General features: G+C 45.4%; 1 protein-coding gene across 2 annotated transcripts in view; it reads right to left on the bottom strand.

The window, feature by feature from the left end:
- RASGRF1 (Ras protein specific guanine nucleotide releasing factor 1) overlaps positions 1–23,678 on the bottom strand; it is a 224,258-nt gene that overhangs the window by 173,391 nt on the left and 27,189 nt on the right. For both annotated transcript variants that reach the window (XM_082252999.1, XM_082253000.1), the window contains exon 2: positions 10,522–10,628. In XM_082252999.1, the coding sequence (XP_082109125.1) occupies positions 10,522–10,628 (107 nt within the window). The remainder of the gene's footprint in view (positions 1–10,521; positions 10,629–23,678) is intronic.

Genomic DNA, 23,678 nt, shown 5'->3' with positions numbered 1-23,678 from the left:
AAAATCAGTACTCGATTAAAATGTATTTATAACATGATCAAAAATTCATAAAAACCACAACATGAATGGTATGCATGAGACAGAGGCATAACTAGAACTTTAATTCCCCCGATGCAAGAAACCATGAAGGGCCCCCCGGACCCTTGGCCGAGGCTCATCCCTTCAAGCCTGGGGCTCTTCCCACTGATCCCGGGGCCATTTGCTCTCACACTCACTGGGAGCTGGTTAACCACCAAACATGGACCTAGGGTTGGAGGCTTCATCCCTTCCAGGTCTCTTTGATGCCTCCAAGCCAGAGGCGTAACTAGAACCTTCAGGGCCACGGTGCAAGAAACCATGAAGGGCCCCCCCAGAACCTTGGCTGGGGCCCTTCCCTTCAAGTCTGGGGCTCTTCCCACTGATCCTGGGGCCCTTTACTCTCATTGCGGGGCCCTTTATTACGGTCCCGCAGAGAAACCCTTTCACAAGTTCTGCAGTGGGCCCCCTTCCTGCCATCTTGGGGCCTCTCCACGGTGGTGGAATGCCAGGGCCCGGTTGCAAGTGTGACCCTTGTGATCCTAGAAGTTCACCCACTGGAGCAAGTCATTTTTATTTTTTAGTATTTTAATTGTATTATTCTTTATTATTTTATTTTATTTTTTTATTACAATGTCACTGACTATGACTCTGTCCATTAAGAAAAGGAAGGAGCTGGTAAATTACATATTTACCAACCCCTTTCTGGTTCTCTATTGTGACACATCCCCTGCAGTAGCTGGCAGGAGAGGGGAGGGAGCACAGTGGGGGGGGGGGGGGGTGGGCGGGGGGAGCACACGGGGGCCCAGAGACAGCAGGACACAAGTGAACTGGATAGGAGTGGCGGGGGCAGCATAAAGAGAAACCAATCTCCTCCATTTTCCTCCTGCAGCTACAGGAGGATAAAGGAGGACAGTGATTTCTCTACATGCTGCCCCCGCCGCCCCTCCTATCCAGGTGTACAGGGGAGCCGCACAGGCCCTCTGGAGCATGGGGCCTGGTTGCAATTGCAACCCCTGTAGTTACGCCCCTGGCATGAGGTGCTAAACGGCATCCTCCTATAGCGAGATAACCCATAAGTTGCCCATCGTATGCCAGGGTCTGCGGTCTATGGATCACAGAAACGAAGAACCTCCCATATCCGGGCCAATATGGATTCTAGTGTGTAGATACCAAAGGATCTCTACGCGTTTCGCTAAGCAGCTTCCTCAGGAGAGCCTATTGGTGTTTGGATAGTAGCCAGGAGGCATCAAATATCTTCTCACTTTCAATATGAAAAAGAGTGATGGTGGTGATAGTGTCCTTCTTGTATTGAAAAAAAAAATCCACTATATATCACTTTCCTTCTTGCTATTCAGGGCTCCTCTGCGTGGCAAATGGGATTAACGGTGGCTACCATTAAAGTCCTATTACCTACATGGTCTTTCTCTCTATACTTGCACTATTTGGATGTGGTGCCACGTCTCAATCTTGCAATTCCAGGGATTTTATTTAACCCTTTGATCGACCCTTCCCTGCCAGTGTCATTAGAACAGTGACAGTGCATTTTTTTTAGCACTGATCACTGTGTTGGTTTCACTGGTCCCCAAAAAGTGTCAGTTAGGGGTCCATTTTGTCCCCCGCAATGTCGCAGTCCCACTAGAAGTCGCTGATCACCGCCATTACTAGTAAAAAACAAATAAAAAAAAAATATATACCATAGTTTGTAGACACTTTTGCGTAAACCAATCAATATACGCGTATTGGGATTTTTTTTTTTTTTTACCGTAAACATGTAGTAGAATACTTACTGGCCTAAATTTGTGAAAAAAAATTAGATTTTATACATTTCTTTATTGGATGTTTTATAGCAGAAAGTAAAAAATATAGTTTTTTTCAAAATTGTCGGTCTTTTTTTGTTTATAGTGCAGAGGTGATCAAATCCCACCAAAAGAAAGCTCTATTTGTGGGGAAAAAATTACATCAATTTTATTTGGGTACAGCGTCGCATGACTGCGCAATTGGTCACACTTGCGACCGGGCCCTGGCAGAGGCCCCAAGATACCAGGAAGGGGGCCCACTGCAGACCTTGTGAAAGGGTCCCACTGTGGTAACGCAATAAAGGGCCCCGTGACAAGAGTAAAGGGCCCCAGGATCAGTGGGAAGAGCCCCAGGCTTGAAGGGAAGGGCCCCGGCCAGGGGGTCCCTTTATGGTTTCTTGCACCGGGGCCATAAAGGTTCTAGTTACGCCTCTGCTATATATCTAGCAGAGACCCTAGAGAATAAAAAGGTGGTCGTTGCAATATTTTATGTCATATAATAACAAAAAAAGGTTGCGGCTAATTTAAGATAACTATCCCATCATTGCCTACACCAGTATGGTGTGTCAACCTAGCTAGTAAGCATACAGCAAAAAATGCCCTGCATAGACAGGAAATAAGAAGCTATTCCTGCTGACAAATAAATGGGAAGGGGATACAAAGTAAAAATAATTGTGTAACTTTATTAATCACAATGGATACAATGTAATAATAACCCAGGAGAACACCTAATGTAACTCAGTGCAAAAATGGTACTGACATGAAACAAAACAAAATACAACATAGAAGACATCCTAAGCGCCGGTTCACACTACCGCGACGCTACTTCGGGTGGCGACCTCCGAGGTCGCGGTGCGAGCAGCGCGCCGCGACCTCGGAGCGGCCGCCACGGACTTCATAACATTGAAGTCTATGGCGGTCGCCTCCTGGTCGCCCCAAAGAAGCTCCGGACCCTTTTTCTAGGTCGGAGCGACTTGTGTCGCTCCTATTAGAACGGGTCCGTAGCTTCCCTATGGGAGGCGACCTGCGGCGACCTGTGAGGCGACCAGGTCGCCTCACAGGTCGCCCTAGTGTGAACCGGCACTAATCCGGACGCCAGGTATAACCAGCACTCAGGGGGAACCCCCAGCACACGCAGTCAGGGCCGCTGATAGGGGGGGGGGGAGGACCACCAGCCCTCTTGTAGGGGACCCCGAGCACACAGGGGGGCCCACACAGTGAGGGGGATTAGTGATGGACAACAAATACAGAAATCTTCCTCCAGCACCTGAATCTGATCTGTCCCCCTCCCTGCTATCAGCTTTTATCTGTTGAGAAAGAGACAGTCGTCCCTCACTAATCCCCCTCCTTGTGTGGGCCCCCCTCCCAGCACTGGCTCTAATGTTATCTCTACTCAGGAGTTTATTTGTAACTTTGTTTCTCTCTCTCTGTCTCTCTGATCTCTGAGCTCCAACTGCCCAGCCTGTATATTTTTCTCATCTCATCTTCTTTTTTATTTGAGTGCCGGTTCACATAAGTGCGATCACAGAGATTGCATGTAATTTGGAGCGCACTGCTCCATAAATTACATGCAATGTCTGTGCGGTGCAAATTCAGCCATACAGCTTGTATGGCTGAATTCGCACAGCAATCGACCTGAAACACGCACATTACCCTTTTTTGGGTCCGCAGCAGAATTGGATCGCATGGTGGTTCACACTAGTGCAATCCGATTCTGTGCGAACTTTCAGATCGCACTACAATATGCAATCTGATTTGGGGGAGTCGTTAACTTTGAATTGACACCCCCAGCGTATCGCATATGGCAGTGTGAACTGTCTGTTGTGCGGATGCGATGCGGGAACACGCCGTATATTCGCAGCGTTCCCGCATCACATAAATGTGAACCGGCACTTAAGGCCCCTTTCACACATACAGTCCATTTGTCCGTTTTTCATCCATCAGTTGATGGATGAAAAACGCACATCAGTGCATCCCTATGTAAAAACGGATGACAATGGATGATCATCCGTTAACATCCGTTGTCATCCGCTTCCGTTAATGTCTGTTTTTTGGAACGGATGAATGCCCTATTTTTCATTCATCAAAAAAACGGATCGGACGAAAAACCGATGTAAACGGACAAACGGTCCGTTTTTCATCCATTTTTGCATTGGTAGTTGATATTAAAAAAAAACAGATGGAAAAACTGATAAAACGGATGAAAAACGGATGAAAAACGGATGAAAAACGGATGAAAAACGGATGAAAAACGGATGAAAAACGGATGAAAAACGGATGAAAAACGGATGAAAAACGGATGAAAAACGGATGAAAAACGGATGAAAAACGGATGAAAAACGGATGAAAAACGGATGAAAAACGGATGAAAAACGGATACATTTTGATGTGACTGAACGAATGAACTGAACGGACCGTATGTGTGAAAGGGGCTAACATAATTTTTTTTTTTTTTAGATTTAGCAGGAATTATGTGAGTTATATTATATTTGTGTCTGATAATACTGATTTTGTTGTAATTTTAGCTAAATATATCCTTAATATTTTCTTGGGGGGTCCTGCCAGGTCATCTGTACGGGGCCCCGCAATTTCTAACAGCAGCCCTGCACTCCACTTCCGGACCAGAAGATTTTCCCCCTTAACCTCCCTGGCGGTAACCCCGAGTCACGCTCGGGGTCGATGTGCAGAGAGCGCAGCGGTGTTCTCTTACCTTCTCCTGGCGATCCAGCGATGATCTCTTATTGCTGTGACCGCCAGCCGAGATCCCCGCCGCTCTCCGTTGGTCTGATGACTTCCTAGTTCCGTTCCCTGCAGCAGCAATGGTGCATGGGAGCGGAACTAGGGAGGGAAATTCAAAAAACGTTGCACAAAACACAAACACATATTATATTATATATATATGTATATATATATATATATATATATATATATATATATATATATATATATATATATATATATATATATATATATATAAAATTATATTATTGATTCGATTATAATTCATGCGTTATATATATATATATATATATATATACACACACACATATATATATAATATATAACGCATGAATTATAATCTAATCAATAATATAATTTTATATATTATATAATAAAATTATATTATTGATTCGATTATAACTCATGCGTTTGTGTTTCAAATTTATCACATCTGGGATGTCTACTAGATGTCTTGTTTTGGTCAGGTTTAAGTCAGTAATTACTAAGAATTGTAGGCCTATAATACATAACGCCAAATTTCCATGAAAAAAATTGTACCGCTTTTGGTACAGAATTCCTGACAGAATCATACCGCCAGGGAGATTAATGGCCATTTTTTGCTATTCAGCACTGCGTTAATTTAACAGACAATTGCGTGGTCGTGCAACGCTGTACCCAAATAAATTGATGCCCTTTTTCCCCCCACAAATAGAGCTTTCTTTTGGTGGTATTTGATCACCTGTGCGATTTTTATTTTTTGCGCTATAAACAAAAAAAAGAGCGACAATTCTTGAAAAATAGTTTTTTTTTTTTTTTTTTTTTACTTTCTGTTATATAAAACATTCCCAAAAAGAAAAAAAATGTAAAAATCAAATTTTTTTCATATTTTTAGGCCAATATGTTTTCTGCTACATATTTTTGGTAAAAAAAATCCCAATAAGCGTATTTTGATTGGTCTGCGCAAAAGTTATCGTGTCTACAAACTAGGGGAAAGATTTATATAATTTCTTTTTTTTGGTTAAAACGATTTTATTTATCCAATGAAAAAACAAAACAATAATACTAAACAGTTTACAGCTTTCAATGTATATACCAGTGATGGCGAACCTTGGCACCCCAGATGTTTTGGAACTACATTTCCCATGATGCTCATGCATGCTGTAGTGTAGTTGAGCATCATGGGAAATGTAGTTCCAAAACATCTGGAGTTCCAAGGTTCGCCATCACTGGTATATACAATTTTTATGTTCATTGTTAACAAGATTTATGTCATTTCTATTTTATTTTTTTTTACTAGTAATGGTGGCGATCTGCGATTTTTAGCAGGACTGCGACATTGCGGCGGACAGATCAGACCCCTAACTGACATTTTTGACACTTTTGGGGGGATCAGTGACATTACTACAGAAATCAGTGCTAAAAATATGCACTGTCACTGTACTAATGACACTGGCAGGGAAGGGGTTAACTCAGGGGCGATCAAAGGGGTAAGTGCATGCCTAGGGGGTGTTTTCTAACTGTGAGGGGGATGGGCTTGTGAAATCAACACAGATACCAGTGTTCCTAAAAAAGGAGGCTCACAGGCGCTCTGCATTGATTCCTAAAGCTGGATACACACTATACAATTGTCTTTAGATTTTTTCCTTTAGATTTACCAACACCATATAATAGGAGGTCAGACCTAAACAAACACTTTCAATTTGTATGCAATCAGGCCGGCCATTGTACTACATAGTTGAAGTTAAATCAAACCACAAAAGTTGTATAGTGTGTATCCAGCTTAACCGCTTGCTGACCGCCGCAAGTACATATACTGCGGCGGTCAGCCCCGGCCAGGCAAAGTGACGTACCGGTACATCACTAGCCTGTGAGCCAAAAGGGGACGAGCGCGCGCTGCCAGAGGCGCGCTCCTGCCCCGCTCGTTCACGGACACCTCCGCGCGTGTGCCCGGCGGACCCGATGTCCGCCGGTCACTAGCGATTGTCCGCTGTGAAGGGAGAAAGGCAGACGGCTAATGTAAACAAAGCCGCCTGTCATTCTCCCGTGTGTAACAGCAGAGATCTAACGGTCCTGCTATGTAGGACCGTTGATCTCTGCTGTTACACACACAGCCACATCACTGCACAGTAAGAATCACGCCCCTAGGGACACACTTAACCCCTCCCTCTCCAATAAAGTTAACCCCTTCCCTGCCAGTGTAATTTTTACAGTAACAGTGCATATTTATAGCACTGATTACTGCAGTAATGTCACTGGTACCCCCAAAAGTGTCAAAAATGTCAGTCAGGGGTCTGATCTGTCCGCCGCAATGTCGCAGTCCCGCAAAAAAAAAAAAAAAAAAAAAAAAAAAATCGCAATCGCCCTTTAGTTAGACCCTTAGTTCCCTTAGTTAGTAAACGCAATAACTTTTGCACAAACCAATAAAAATACGCTTAGTGTGATTTTTTTCACCAATCATATGTAGCAGAAAACAAATTGGCCAAAAAATGTTAAAAAAATTTAGATTTTTACATATTTTTTTGGGGGGGGAATTTCATAAAAAAATGTGAAAAATATTGTTATTTTTGCAAAATTGTCGCTCTTTTTTTGTTTATAGCGCATGATCAAAAAAAAAAAAAAAAATCGCACAGGTGATCAAATACCACCAAAAGAAAGCTCTGTTTGTGGGAAAAAAAGGACGTCAAATTTGTTTAGGTACAGCGTCGCACGACCGCGCAATTGTCCGTTAAAGTCACGCAGTGCCGAATCGCAAAATACCCCCTGGTCAGGAAGGGGTTAAAATCTTCCGGGGCTTAAGTGGGTTAAGAGAACAACTGTCTGCTGTGCTTACAACAGCAGACCGCCGCTCTTTCTCAAAGGGGAATCGATCGCGGGAGCCCAGCGAGATCGCGGGAGCCGGGCGCCAATTGTGGACGCCGGCCCCTCTATCAGCTTCCCCGTTGGCTAATGGGGAGGATAGCTCTTGCCGAGCCAGCCTGCTGCAGTATATCTGTGGCAGACGATCGGCAAGTGCTTAATGAATTTTAAAAAAACGAAACCGTAAAGTTAGCCCAATTTTTTGCATAATGTAAGATATGATGTTACGCTGAGAATCGCGATCGTTATTCCAAGCACAAAAAATCGTGATTCTCATTTTATCCAGAATCGTGCAGCTTTACACCTTGTTGTATCTATGCCACAAAGAATGAAGGCAAAAGGGGATCCAACCCACTACTAGCAAGGTGTACCTAATAAAGTGGCCGGTCAGTGTATATTGTGTGTATATCACTATTAATATTTTGTATTTGCATGATAGGATTACGATCGGATCCGATTAGCACAGAACATTTTATATATTCATTACGGTTACTATGACAAATATCTCATCGTGTGACTGCAACTTTTCAATTATTGCCCTCATTTTCCCATTAAGGCCCCTTTCACACTATCCGTCCGTCGGACGGATTCCGTTTTCTCAGCGGGGGAATCGAGCCGCCGATCCCCCGCTGAGCAGCAGGAGGACAGCAGCATCTCTATGGGGGAAATCGGATGGGAACGGACTGTCGGTCCGTTCTCATCCGATCCGATCCGCTGGACGGATGGAAAATAGGGTTTCCATCCGTCCAGATTTGACGGATCGGGTGTCAGAGGACATGTCTCCGCTGACATCCGATCCCCCATAGAGATGCATGGGGGGACCGTTCAGATCCGCCACAAAAACGGACAGGCGGATCTGAACGGTCCGCCTCTGTGAAAGGGGCCTTAGACATTAAGCAGAAACACGGCATTAAGTGATACAAGAACACAAGGAGAGAGATCTACTAAACCTGGAGAGTGCAAAATCTGGTGCAGCTCTGCATGACAGCCAATCAGTTTCTAACTTCAGCTGGTTCAGTTAAGCTTTGACAATAAAACCTGAAAGCTGATTGGCTCCCATGCAGAGCTGCACCAGACTTTGCACGCTCCAGTTTTAGTAAATCAACCCCTGTGGATTCAGTTCATTAAAGATTCAGCACCCTAAAGAGCCTCAATTATTAATTAATAGCGAGGGAAGAATTCTAATCCCACTAAACATGCAGAGTTTCCACATGGGTGACCCAAGAACACCAAACTGAAGGGCGCTGCAGATTCCTAGGTTTCCTGTATATGGAGATGGGACGCGGTGAATAGAGCAGATCTTCCCATAACGTGCAACCATCTTCCATTTATTCCAAAAATGTAAATCTGTAATAATTCCTTTTCCTCTAAGAATGAGAATGTTTGTGGTCGCTCAGACGTGTACGGAGGGTGTGGTGTGCTGCACTTTGTTTCCAGCATCTCCAGGATGAGTACAGTGAGCTCAGCAGTTTGCTTTTAGTGTATGATTGGGGGGCCCAAACTTTCTAAATAAAGTCCCAGTTTACTGTCCTCAAAACCTGGACTGTGGATAGAGGGGATTAGAAAATCCCAAGAGAGGGTTAGAAAAGTGCTAGTTACCAGGTTTGGTGGACCTAGCACATGTAGTCAGTAGGAGGAATAGTGCCCCCCATTGTTGGTGTCAGTTGCAGATATACTGCCTCATTGTTGGTGCCAGTGGGAGGAATAGTGCCCCATTGTTGGTGTCAGTGGGAGGAATAGTGCCCCATCATTGGTGTCAGTGAGAGGAATAGTGCCCCATCATTGGTGTCAGTGAGAGGAATAGTGCCCCATCAGTGGTGTCAGTGAGAGGAATAGTGCCCCATCATTGGTGTCAGTGAGAGGAATAGTGCCCCATCATTGGTGTCAGTGAGAGGAATAGTGCCCCATCATTGGTGTCAGTGAGAGGAATAGTGCCCCAGCATTGGTGTCAGTGAGAGGAATAGTGCCCCATCATTGGTGTCAGTGAGAGGAATAGTGCCCCATCATTGGTGTCAGTGAGAGGAATAGTGCCCCATCATTGGTGTCAGTGAGAGGAATAGTGCCCCATCATTGGTGTCAGTGAGAGGAATAGTGCCCCATCATTGGTGTCAGTGAGAGGAATAGTGCCCCATCATTGGTGTCAGTGAGAGGAATAGTGCCCCATCATTGGTGTCAGTGAGAGGAATAGTGCCCCATCATTGGTGTCAGTGAGAGGAATAGTGCCCCATCATTGGTGTCAGTGAGAGGAATAGTGCCCCATCATTGGTGTCAGTGAGAGGAATAGTGCCCCATCATTGGTGTCAGTGAGAGGAATAGTGCCCCAGCATTGGTGTCAGTGAGAGGACTAGTGCCCCATCATTGGTGTCAGTGAGAGGACTAGTGCCCCATCATTGGTGTCAGTGAGAGGAATAGTGCCCCATCATTGGTGTCAGTGAGAGGAATAGTGCCCCATCATTGGTGTCAGTGGGAGTAATAGTGCCCCATCATTGGTGTCAGTGGGAGGAATAGTGCCCTATTGTTGGTGTCAGTGGGAGAAATAGAATTGATGTTAATGGAAGGAATAGTGCTCTATCATTGGTATCAGTAGGAGGAACAATGCCCCTCTTATATTGTTAGTGGGGGGGGGGGAAGAAATTATGCCCCATCATTGTTTCCAGTGGAAGAAATAGTGCCCCATAATTGGAGTCAGTGGGAGGAATGGTCTCTGATCATGTCAGTGGAAGGAATAGTACCCCATAATTGGAGTCAGTGGGAGGAATGGTCTCTGATCTTGTCAGTGGGAGGAATAGTACCCTAAGGGCCAGATAAAGTTTAGCAAATGGCAACATCCAGCCCATGGGCAGCAGTTTGGCAACCACTGGGTAGGTCATACGGATCAAACTTATCAGAGATTATAGAATATGTAGTGTGGATGTTAGGAATACCAATTACTTGAATAATGTACTTTAGGGATAACGTGATACAACAAATCTCTGAAGTAAAATATTACAGAGCTGTGCAGCCGATACATCTTGCATTTATTTCCTTAATGGGAACACTCACTGCATTATACATTATGTGCAGAGAATGCATGCCGCTAGTACTGTGTATATGGTGTGTGTGCACTATGTATGGAAAGTGTACACCGTACCTGGCTCGTGAGATCGCCGATATCCACTCATCGCAGTCCTTGGAATCCTCTGTGCGTAGCTCCAAAGGCTTCTGATTTTCATGGTTAAAGTTGATGATAAAACAGAACTACAAGAAAACACAGATTCAGAAAATGAATATAAAGCGGTGTGCACTATGTGTAATATGTTTCCCAAAAATCTACTAATCCCAATATTTGAATTACACAACCTCTCATATCCAATGTACAACTTCCTATATTATACTGCTCAGCTGCAAGTTACTGAACTATACAACCCCTAAAACATCCCCCTTCCTGGTAATGACTACTACTCAGCCTACCCCACCTAGAACTCCATAGGCTCCCTGCCAGTGCTGGAATGACAGCACCTCTCACACAGTACATAATACAAGCGGAGAAAATAATTATTTGATCCCCTACAGATATTGTAAGTTTGCCCACTTACTAAGACATGCAGGGTCCATACTTTTTATCATAGATGTATTTTAAATGGTAGAAAACAGAATATCAACCAAAAATACAGAAAATAAGTATTTGATCCCCAACCAACCCACAATAATTCTAGCTCCCAAAGACTGGCTACAGTATGTGCTAATATGGTAAACGGATTAGTCCTGTCAATGTAAGAAGGAGCTCCTAAGGACAACTCGTTATGTGTATAAAAGACACCTGTCTACAGAATCTCCTTCCACCATTCAAATCTCACCATCATGGACAAGACCAAAGAGCTGTCAAAAGACTTCAGGGAGAAGATTGGAGACCTGCACAAGGCTGGGATGGGCTACAAGACCATCAGCAAGAAGCTTGGTGAGACGGGGATGTGACGGAACCTCATTATCATGGGCAAGACGAAAGAGCTTTCAAGGGAGAAGATTGTAGACCTGCACAAGGCTGGAATGGGCTACAAGACCATCAGCAAGAAGCTTGGTTAGGAGACAAATGTTGGAGCGATTACTTGCAAATGGAAGAAACACAAACCAACCATCAATCGCCCTCGGTCTGGAGCTTCATGCAAGGTTTTGCCTCATGCGGTAAGGATGATCATAAGAAAAGTGAGGGATTAGCCCAGAACTACACTGGAGGAGCTTGTGAATGATCTCAAGGCAGTTTGGACCACAGTCACTAAACAAACCATTGGTAACACGATACGCCGCCATGTATTGAAATTCTTCAGCGCTCAGAAGGTCCCCGTCCTCAAGCAGGCACATGTACAGTCATGCCAATGAACATCTAAATCCTATGTCTAGGTAGGTATGTGTAGGTCAGTGTGTCTAGGTAGGTATGTTGTCTGGGTAGGTGTGTGTAGGTATGTGCAAGTGTGTATGTCTAGGTAGATGTGGGTCTAGGTAGGTGTATGTAGGTAGCTATGTGCAAGTATGTATGTCTAGGTAGGTGTGTCTAGGTAGGTGTGTCTAGGTAGGTGTGTGTAGGAAATAGACCCGAAGCCCGGGATGATGAGACACAAGGATGTTCTGTACATTCTATTTTCATACATTTTCCTCCAATGATATCCAGCAGATACGACTATATAAATCTCCCGCTATCTCCTCCTTGTATCCATTTCCACATTGCAGTCACATCCGCTCACACTCACATTAAGTAATCAGCTGCCCACACTATTCCTGCCTTCAGCAAAATGTTCTGATCACGTTTACCCAAATTCTCATGGTGGGAACCCAGCTCATCCACATGGACTGTCAGAGAGCAGAACAACCCAACCCCCTCCATAGGAGCCTCCCTGTAGAATCCTTTCCATAGAGCCCTCCCCACAGAGCCCTCATCATAGAGGCCCTCCCCACAGAGCCCTCCCCATAGAGCCCTCCCCATAGAGCCCTCCTCATGGAGCTCACCCCATAGAGCTCTCCCCATAGAGCTCTCCCCATAGAGCTCTCCTCATGGAGCTCTCCTCATGGAGCTCTCCTCATAGAGCCCTCCTCATGGAGCTCTCCCCATAGAGCCCTCCTCATGGAGCTCACCCCATAGAGCTCTCCCCATAGAGCCCTCCTCATGGAGCTCTCCCCATAGAGCCCTCCTCATGGAGCTCTCCCCATAGAGCCCTCCTCATGGAGCTCTCCCCATAGAGCCCTCCTCATGGAGCTCTCCCCATAGAGCCCTCCTCATGGAGCTCACCCCATAGAGCCCTCCTCATGGAGCTCACCCCATAGAGCTCACCCCATAGAGCTCTCCCCATAGAGCTCTCCCCATAGAGCTCTCCCCATAGAGCTCTCCCCATAGAGCTCTCCCCATAGAGCTCTCCCCATAGAGCTCTCCCCATAGAGCTCTCCCCATAGAGCTCTCCCCATAGAGCCCTCCTCATGGAGCTCTCCCCATAGAGCCCTCCTCATGGAGCTCACCCCATAGAGCCCTCCTCATGGAGCTCACCCCATAGAGCTCACCCCATAGAGCTCACCCCATAGAGCTCTCCCCATAGAGCTCTCCCCATAGAGCTCTCCCCATAGAGCTCTCCCCATAGAGCTCTCCCCATAGAGCTCTCCCCATAGAGCTCTCCCCATAGAGCTCTCCCCATAGAGCTCTCCCCATAGAGCTCTCCCCATAGAGCTCACCCCATAGAGCTCTCCTCATGGAGCTCACCCCATAGAGCTCTCCCCATAGAGCCCTCCTCATGGGGCTCTCCCCATAGAGCCCTCCTCATGGAGCTCTCCCCATAGAGCCCTCCTCATGGAGCTCTCCCCATAGAGCCCTCCTCATGGAGCTCACCCCATAGAGCCCTCCTCATGGAGCTCACCCCATAGAGCTAACCCCATAGAGCTCTCCCCATAGAGCTCTCCCCATAGAGCTCTCCCCATAGAGCTCTCCCCATAGAGCTCTCCCCATAGAGCTCTCCCCATAGAGCTCTCCCCATAGAGCTCTCCCCATAGAGCTCTCCCCATAGAGCCCTCCTCATGGAGCTCTCCCCATAGAGCCCTCCTCATGGAGCTCACCCCATAGAGCCCTCCTCATGGAGCTCACCCCATAGAGCTCACCCCATAGAGCTCTCCCCATAGAGCTCTCCCCATAGAGCTCTCCCCATAGAGCTCTCCCCATAGAGCTCTCCCCATAGAGCTCTCCCCATAGAGCTCTCCCCATAGAGCTCTCCCCATAGAGCTCTCCCCATAGAGCTCTCCCCATAGAGCTCACCCCATAGAGCTCTCCTCATGGAGCTCACCCCATAGAGCTCTCCCCATAGAGCCCTCCTCATGGGGCTCTCCCCATAGAGCCCTCCTCATGGAGCTCTCCCCATAGAGCCCTCCTCATGGAGCTCTCCCCATAGAGCCCTCCTCATGGAGCTCTCCCCATAGAGCCCTCCTCATGGAGCTCTCCCCATAGAGCCCTCCTCATGGAGCTCACCCCATAGAGCTCTCCCCATAGAGCCCTCCTCATGGAGCTCTCCCCATAGAGCCCTCCTCATGGAGCTCTCCCCATAGAGCCCTCCTCATGGAGCTCTCCCCATAGAGCCCTCCTCATGGAGCTCTCCCCATAGAGCCCTCCTCATGGAGCTCTCCCCATAGAGCCCTCCTCATGGAGCTCACCCCATAGAGCCCTCCTCATGGAGCTCACCCCATAGAGCTCACCCCATAGAGCTCTCCCCATAGAGCTCTCCCCATAGAGCTCTCCCCATAGAGCTCTCCCCATAGAGCTCTCCCCATAGAGCTCTCCCCATAGAGCCCTCCTCATGGAGCTCTCCCCATAGAGCCCTCCTCATGGAGCTCACCCCATAGAGCCCTCCTCATGGAGCTCACCCCATAGAGCCCTCCTCATGGAGCTCACCCCATAGAGCTCACCCCATAGAGCTCACCCCATAGAGCTCACCCCATAGAGCTCTCCCCATAGAGCTCTCCCCATAGAGCTCTCCCCATAGAGCTCTCCCCATAGAGCTCTCCCCATAGAGCTCTCCCCATAGAGCTCTCCCCATAGAGCTCTCCCCATAGAGCTCTCCCCATAGAGCTCTCCCCATAGAGCTCACCCCATAGAGCTCTCCTCATGGAGCTCACCCCATAGAGCTCTCCCCATAGAGCCCTCCTCATGGGGCTCTCCCCATAGAGCCCTCCTCATGGAGCTCTCCCCATAGAGCCCTCCTCATGGAGCTCTCCCCATAGAGCCCTCCTCATGGAGCTCTCCCCATAGAGCCCTCCTCATGGAGCTCTCCCCATAGAGCCCTCCTCATGGAGCTCTCCCCATAGAGCCCTCCTCATGGAGCTCTCCCCATAGAGCCCTCCTCATGGAGCTCTCCCCATAGAGCCCTCCTCATGGAGCTCACCCCATAGAGCCCTCCTCATGGAGCTCACCCCATAGAGCTCTCCCCATGGAGCTCTCCCCATAGAGCTCTCCCCATAGAGCTCTCCCCATAGAGCTCTCCCCATAGAGCTCTCCCCATAGAGCTCTCCCCATAGAGCTCTCCCCATAGAGCTCTCCCCATAGAGCTCTCCCCATAGAGCCCTCCTCATGGAGCCCTCCTCATGGAGCTCTCCCCATAGAGCCCTCCCCATAGAGCCCTCCCCATAGAGCTCTCCCCATAGAGCCCTCCTCATGGAGCTCTCCCCATAGAGCCCTCCTCATGGAGCTCTCCCCATAGAGCCCTCCTCATGGAGCTCACCCCATAGAGCCCTCCTCATGGAGCTCACCCCATAGAGCTCTACCCATAGAGCTCTCCCCATAGAGCCCTCCTCATGGAGCTCTCCCCATAGAGCCCTCCTCATGGAGCTCTCCCCATAGAGCCCTCCTCATGGAGCTCTCCCCATAGAGCCCTCCTCATGGAGCTCTCCCCATAGAGCTCTCCTCATGGAGCTCACCCCATAGAGCTCTCCCCATAGAGCTCTCCCCATAGAGCCCTCCTCATGGAGCTCTCCCCATAGAGCCCTCCTCATGGAGCTCTCCCCATAGAGCCCTCCCCATAGAGCCCTCCCCATAGAGCCCTCCCCATAGAGCCCTCCTCATGGAGCTCTCCCCATAGAGCCCTCCTCATGGAGCTCTCCCCATAGAGCCCTCCTCATGGAGCTCTCCCCATAGAGCCCTCCTCATGGAGCTCTCCCCATAGAGCCCTCATCATGGAGCTCTCCCCACAGAGCCCTCATCATAGGGGAGGGAGACCAGTGAATATCCATTCATTGATGTCCCCAACCTAGGAAGAACCCAGAATTGATGTGTATCACATGACTTCCAGTTTCTTGTGTCACTTTCCCAGGCGGCTGTGGCTGGGGGAAGAAGCTTATAAAGCGCGATCTGTGCTCCATTGGCTTCAGTGAAACATTGTATTGTGAACAACGATATGGCTGTTTCTTCTCCCTGCAAATCAGGGGGAAAAAAAAACAGGTAGTAAAGTAAAATCAGCACACATTACTAATTGTTCGGCTCACATTTAACCCTTTGATCGCCCCTGATATTAACCATTTCCCAGCCAGTGTCATTAGTACAGAGACAGTGTATATTATCACTGATCACTGTATTAGTGTCACTATTGATATCAGTGGCAGTTAGCGACCCTTCCAGCCAGCGTCAGTTAGTGTCAGACTGCCCACCACACCATCACAGTCCCACTATAAGTCGCTGATCACGGCCATTACAATATAGTGTCATAGCTGCCAAAATTCCAGTATATATCCCATAGTTTGTAGACGCTAGAACTTTCACACAAACCAATAAAATACACTTTTTTTTTTAAATTTTAACTACTTGCCGTCCACGCTATAGCCGAAATACGGCTACAGCGCGGACCTTAATTGCCGGGAGGGCACGCCCCCTTACCATGTGATCAGCTGTCAGCCAATGACAGCTAATCATGTGAAGTAAACAGCAGCCGGTGATTAGCTGTTTTTTTTATCCTCACACTGTCAGTGTGAGGAGAAAAAAAAAAAAAAAAGAAGATCGCCAGCTGCTGTCAGAGGGCCATCAGTCCCGAAGAGGAGAGGGCAAATTGTGCCCACCAGTGCCACCTACCAGTGTCCACCAGCGCCACCTACCAGTGCCACCTATCAGTGCTCATCAGTGCCACCTATCAGTGCCCCATCATAAGTGTCACCTACCGGTGCCTATCATTGCCCATCAGTGCCACCCATCAGTGCCACCCATTAGTGCCCATGAGTGCTGCCTATTAATGCCATTCAGCGCCACCTACCAGTGCCCTTCGGTGCCGTCTTATCAGTGTTCATCTGTGTCGCCCATCAGTGCCCACCGATGCAGTCTATCAGTACCCAACAGTGCAGCCCATCAGTGCAGCCTATCAGGGCCCATCAGTGCCGCCTCATCAGCGCAAATCAATGAAGGAGAAAAAATTACCTGTTTTTAAAATTGTATAACAAACTATAAAAACTGTGTTTTTTGTTTTTTCAAACATTTTTCAGTCTTTTTTTGTTTGTTCAGCAAAAAATAAAAACCCCCAGTAGTGATTAAAAAAACACCAAAAGAAAGCTCTGTTAATTATAAAAATTTAATTTGGGTACAGTGCTGCATGACCGCGCAATTGTCATTCAAAGTGCAACAGCGCTGAAAGTTGAGTAGGGGGGTTTAAGTGCCTGGTAGGCAAGTGGTTAAACAGCAGACATGTAGCAGAATACATTTTGACCTAAATTTATGAAGAAATTTGTTTTTTGATTTTTTTTGTTTTTTATTGATAGGTTTTATAACAGACAGTAGAAAATATTTTTATTTTCCATTTTTTTTTTTTTTTATAGCGCAAAAAATAAAAACCAAAAGAAAGTTCTATTTGTGTGAAAACCGGAGTTCGACTTACCGGTAACTCTGTTTCCAGGAGTCTTCCAGGACAGCCCTTGAGAGATTAAGCTCCTCCCACCAGACAGGAAACACATTGCCACTAGCTCTTTAACCACTTTAGCCCCGCTCACATGGAGGCTACTGCGGCAAAGTGCCGCGATCCCGTCCAGCGACGTAGACCTACGTCGCTGGACTCCGCCCCTTGTGGGCGGCGCTCGCGCGCCGCCGGAGGCTCGCTCCCGCTGTGTTCATTCACAGCGGGAATAGTATATAGAGGGGGATTAACCGCGCTTAAAGAAAATAATATTGAACAGCAGCAACTTCAAGTGTGACCACACCCTGTAGAATATTTGTAAATTAAGTTGCGCTAAGTGTGATAAATGGAGATGTAAAGTCCATATAGTCCCAATAGTATATGATGATGACAAAATCCTAGATGTGATCCTGGACCAGACTCCCTTAAGGGTATAGGCTTACCAGATTCAGGTAAGGGAAAAGCAGATGCTCATTGAATCTTGTCACCTTGATAGAAGATCCAGGCCCACGTGAGCGGTAGACTCAATGGTCATTGGATCATGAAAAAAATGTAAAATACGCAATAGCGTAAAACCCAACAAATAGGTAAATATCACCAATGTGACTTGAGAATAACGAGTGTAAAAATTAGACCACCACCAAAGATTCTTAATATCAGTGGGCAAGTGTGTATTAAAGAAAATGGTGTGTGTTAAATACCCCTTACCAAATATAAATAAGGGTAGGTGTATATAAACCAATAAATAATTCCATCTGAAGTTGCCTCTTACCAGACGACTATAATGGATGTGCCAAAGTGAAAAAAACAATGATGAAAGATAGGTGTAGAACCATCACCAGCTAGATGAGCCTCTTACCATGTGAACGAAATCAAAATGTGTAAAATCAGATTCCAATGAGACACCAAGATTCAGTACCGAAAAAGAACCAGTAGGGGTCACCTCTTACCAGATCTTTGGATCAACCACGCTTGTATGATATTAATTAGTTGGGGGTCCGGCAACAGACTCGAGCAACTGATCCTCAGATGTTCCCAATGTTCACCATTCAAAAAGAGAGAGAGAGGCTCCCATAGCGTAAAACAGTAAAATTTATTCCAAAAATAAAAGCAAGAACACTCACAGAAACCAGGATGGAATGAGCAATAGTATACAGCCGCCGGCCGAACGGCTTCGCTCGCCCGCACTCTCTGGTCGCGATCGGATGACGTCAGTACGCCGTGCCCTGACGACGTTTCGTCACAGATGACGTTTTCAAAGGTGCGGACGGCGTACTGACGCCATCTATTTATGCGGGGAGGTAAACAGAGACCGGAAACGAACGAGCACCGCTCCGCCATCTTGGATGGGGGAAACCAAGAACGGGACGGAAACTCATTCAATATCCAGAGATTGATACCTAAAAAGCTATGTATGAAAACAACATTGAAAGTTTCACATAACCCGCAAATTAATTATACTAAACACATGCTAGTTAACATAATCAAATGTCGAATGGTATACATAAATAACCACATAAATGGATCGAGTATGTCGCCATCCAGAGGTTATAAATAAGTATTGCCAAGCTAAACATCATAGTCACAATATAGCCACAATATCACAATATAGTCACAATAGGACAAGCACTCTTTTTAACCCTCACAATATTATAAAATTATGGAGGGAAAAATTATTGACATTGGTGAGATTTCATCTTATGTCCATTTTTAAGTACAGTAAAACTCAAACATCTGTTGGTTGAAAAACTTAATCTATATGACTAATTGGATAAACCAGAATTGTGTAGGGCAATTAAGATACCTCAGATATTAACACTTGCATGCTAATTACATAAATTTGATACTGTTCTCTGACTGTAACAATAAAAAATATTAGAAATATTATAAATAGGAAGGGGAAACTAATTGGTTAAAAAAAGAAAGAAAGAAAAGAAAAAAAGAGAATCCCAATGGAAATGGATTGACTAAGCATTATTTATAAACGCGTTTACCTCAATATCGACATTGAGTCCAAACGGTACATAAGTTTTGACCCGGTGAATCCAGGTCATCTCTAGCTTTGAGATTCCTCTAACAAGAGGTTCACCTCTCCAGTGGGGTACAAATTTATCTATCCCAAGAAATAAGGTATTTCTGGGATTTTTATTGTGGACAAGGGCATAATGTTTGGACACTGAATGCTTAGGAAAACCTTTGAGTATATTTGATATATGTTCATTCAGTCTTACTTGTAGCGGTCTTTTGGTACGTCCTATGTATTGAAGCCCGCATGGGCACTGGAGTAGATAAACAATGCCAGTGCTCATGCAGGAGATAAATGGCTTAATGGCATGAACTCTGCCTGTACTGGTAGATTTGAATTCTTTAACTGTTCTACATTTGTTGGAACTGAAAGAACAGACTCGGCATCTGTTGCATTTGTAGAATCCAGTTAACTGACTTAAAAAGGTGGGTTTGGGAGCAGGTGGTTCTAAAATGTTAGGTGCCACTTTGTCCCTCAAAGTGGGAGCCCCTTTGAATACCACACGTGGTTTGTCAGGCAGGGTACTGCCCAAAATTGGGTCATTGCCAAGAATATGCCAATGACGACCAACTATATTTTTAACACTCATATGTTGGGTTGAGAATGGGGTAACAAAAGGTAAATCAAATGAGGGGTCTTTGTTATCTACTCTGGACACATTGTTCAATAGTTGTGTTCTATTCAATCTGCTAACCTCCAAAAGGGTTGCATCAAGAAACGTTTTACTATATCCCTTGTCCAGGAACCTTTTAGTGAGAACAAGAGCCTGAGATTGAAACTCCTGAAATTCACTACAATTACGCCTAATACGTAAGTATTGGCCTTTGGGTATAGCCCTCAGCCATGGTGCGTAATGACAGCTATCGACAGGAATATATGAATTCCTGTCGGTTGTTTTGAAATATGTACATGTCGAGAATTGACCATCCTTGATGCTGATGGTGAGGTCAAGGAAATTAACAGAAGACTGGCTACATTCATAATTTAACTGAATACCCCGATCATTAGAGTTTAAGTGTTCCAAAAAAGCTATTAAGTCACTGTGGTGGCCATCCCAGAGGAGGAGCACATCATCTATATACCTAGCCCAAAGCAGTATCTGCGGCCTGCGATGGGAATAGATGACGTGCTCCTCCCACTGGGCCATAAATAAGTTGGCAAGTGACGGGGCATATTTGGCGCCCATGGCCACCCCAGTGACCTGTTGGTAAAATTGCCCATTGTACCAAAAGTAATTATGGTGAGTGGCGAACTCCAGTAGTTCCATAATAAAGGATATCTGAATTGTTGGTAAGTCAGAATCCCTATTAAGGTACATGTTGACTGCATTTAACCCCACATTATGTGGAATAATGGTATAAAGAGAGGAGACATCAGCAGTGACCATCCAAAGATGGTCACTGGGAGTCAAACCCATTAGGAGGCTAATGACGTGTCTCGTATCTTTAATATATGAAGGTGTGGTTTGCACCAATGGTTGCAAATAAGAGTCAATGTACTTCCCCACCCGGGACGTCACAGAGTCGATGCCACTGACAATGGGACGACCCGGGGGGGAAGTCAGACTCTTATGCAATTTAGGTAAGTAATAGATAACCGGAGTGCGAGGGCACTTAGGGATCAAGAATGCTTTTTCTTTTTTGTTTATTATATTTTGATTAAATCCTCTCTCCACAATGCCCTCCAAAGTCTTTTTATAAGAAATCTTAGGGTCCTTGGAGAGTGGAACATAAGTTTGATTGTCACCCAAGATACGTTGCATCTCTCGGTTATAATCACTGCGATCAAGTACAACGATCCCAATAATATCTGAGGTATCTTAATTGCCCTACACAATTCTGGTTTATCCAATTAGTCATATAGATTAAGTTTTTCAACCAACAGATGTTTGAGTTTTACTGTACTTAAAAATGGACATAAGATGAAATCTCACCAATGTCAATAATTTTTCCCTCCATAATTTTATAATATTGTGAGGGTTAAAAAGAGTGCTTGTCCTATTGTGACTATATTGTGATATTGTGGCTATATTGTGACTATGATGTTTAGCTTGGCAATACTTATTTATAACCTCTGGATGGCGACATACTCGATCCATTTATGTGGTTATTTATGTATACCATTCGACATTTGATTATGTTAACTAGCATGTGTTTAGTATAATTAATTTGCGGGTTATGTGAAACTTTCAATGTTGTTTTCATACATAGCTTTTTAGGTATCAATCTCTGGATATTGAATGAGTTTCCGTCCCGTTCTTGGTTTCCCCCATCCAAGATGGCGGAGCGGTGCTCGTTCGTTTCCGGTCTCTGTTTACCTCCCCGCATAAATAGATGGCGTCAGTACGCCGTCCGCACCTTTGAAAACGTCATCTGTGACGAAACGTCGTCAGGGCACGGCGTACTGACGTCATCCGATCGCGACCAGAGAGTGCGGGCGAGCGAAGCCGTTCGGCCGGCGGCTGTATACTATTGCTCATTCCATCCTGGTTTCTGTGAGTGTTCTTGCTTTTATTTTTGGAATAAATTTTACTGTTTTACGCTATGGGAGCCTCTCTCTCTCTTTTTGAATGGTGAACATTGGGAACATCTGAGGATCAGTTGCTCGAGTCTGTTGCCGGACCCCCAACTAATTAATATCATACAAGCGTGGTTGATCCAAAGATCTGGTAAGAGGTGACCCCTACTGGTTCTTTTTCGGTACTGAATCTTGGTGTCTCATTGGAATCTGATTTTACACATTTTGATTTCGTTCACATGGTAAGAGGCTCATCTAGCTGGTGATGGTTCTACACCTATCTTTCATCATTGTTTTTTTCACTTTGGCACATCCATTATAGTCGTCTGGTAAGAGGCAACTTCAGATGGAATTATTTATTGGTTTATATACACCTACCCTTATTTATATTTGGTAAGGGGTATTTAACACACACCATTTTCTTTAATACACACTTGCCCACTGATATTAAGAATCTTTGGTGGTGGTCTAATTTTTACACTCGTTATTCTCAAGTCACATTGGTGATATTTACCTATTTGTTGGGTTTTACGCTATTGCGTATTTTACATTTTTTTCATGATCCAATGACCATTGAGTCTACCGCTCACGTGGGCCTGGATCTTCTATCAAGGTGACAAGATTCAATGAGCATCTGCTTTTCCCTTACCTGAATCTGGTAAGCCTATACCCTTAAGGGAGTCTGGTCCAGGATCACATCTAGGATTTTGTCATCATCATATACTATTGGGACTATATGGACTTTACATCTCCATTTATCACACTTAGCGCAACTTAATTTACAAATATTCTACAGGGTGTGGTCACACTTGAAGTTGCTGCTGTTCAATATTATTTTCTTTAAGCGCGGTTAATCCCCCTCTATATACTATTCTTTCTTTTGACCTTTAACTGCAGCTTTTAGTTATATTCATATAACAATGGATATTTTTGAATACCGAGCCTCCAGGTCACTCAATACAGATGGAGTCTTTGAGGTCCTCTCTACTGAGGAAACAGATGTGAGTGGGCTCTTCATGAGGCTTAAGAATTTACTTGTAACAGAAATTCATACTCAATGGGACATAGCCTTCTTGGATACATATATCAAGAAGACTATGGTTCCCAGGAGCCTCAGATGGGAAGTAAGTCCCCAACTTGGAGAGGTCGAGTTGGAGGATTGGTATAAATACTTCAATGAGGCAGGGGTGAACTTCTTGCGTTTTCTATCAGGAAGAAAGAGTGCCAAACTTTCCAGACTCGATGACGAAATCAAACTAGTCAAAGAGAAATTAGCACCCTATAAGGAAGGTGAGGAGTACAAATCTTCCTCAGCTGATCTCTTGAAAAATCTTGAAAAAGAAGAAAGGGATCAGAAAATTAAAAAACGCAAAAAGTTCAATAGGGATCTCCAGGATTATCACTCGAGTAGCGTTTTTGAATGGCAAAAACGGCTGATGGCGGAATTAAATCCTGATGAAGAGGTTATGGAGATTTCTACGGCTCAAACCAATAGAGCCATACCTATCCCCTTACAAACAGTAAATAACACAAAAAAATCACAAAAGAAGGGTCCCCATCAGAATACTAGACGCCCTTCTTACAAATCACCCCACAGGGGACCGAACCCCAAAAAGGGTAAACAACCTCATAATCAACCTAAGCCTACCAATGTGTTTAACAATCAAGGTCACAATACCAACTGGCAACATGGTGGGCGAAATCAAGGTAATACTCCAAATTACCATCAAGGAGATTATATCCATCCATCCGGTTACCCCAATACTCCTCAGTGGAGAAGGGGGCCTTATAACTACCCAGAACCTCCTCATCATTATAGGGATCATGGTTCGGATTATGGTTATCAACGTCCTCCTTATGGCGGGTATGACC

Source organism: Pelophylax lessonae, assembly GCF_965119305.1.
Source record: "Pelophylax lessonae genome assembly, chromosome: 4".
In the NCBI taxonomy this organism is placed as follows: domain Eukaryota; kingdom Metazoa; phylum Chordata; class Amphibia; order Anura; family Ranidae; genus Pelophylax; species Pelophylax lessonae.
Note: the sequence above shows the minus strand (reverse complement) of the source record. Positions and strands in the feature narration are given on the sequence as shown.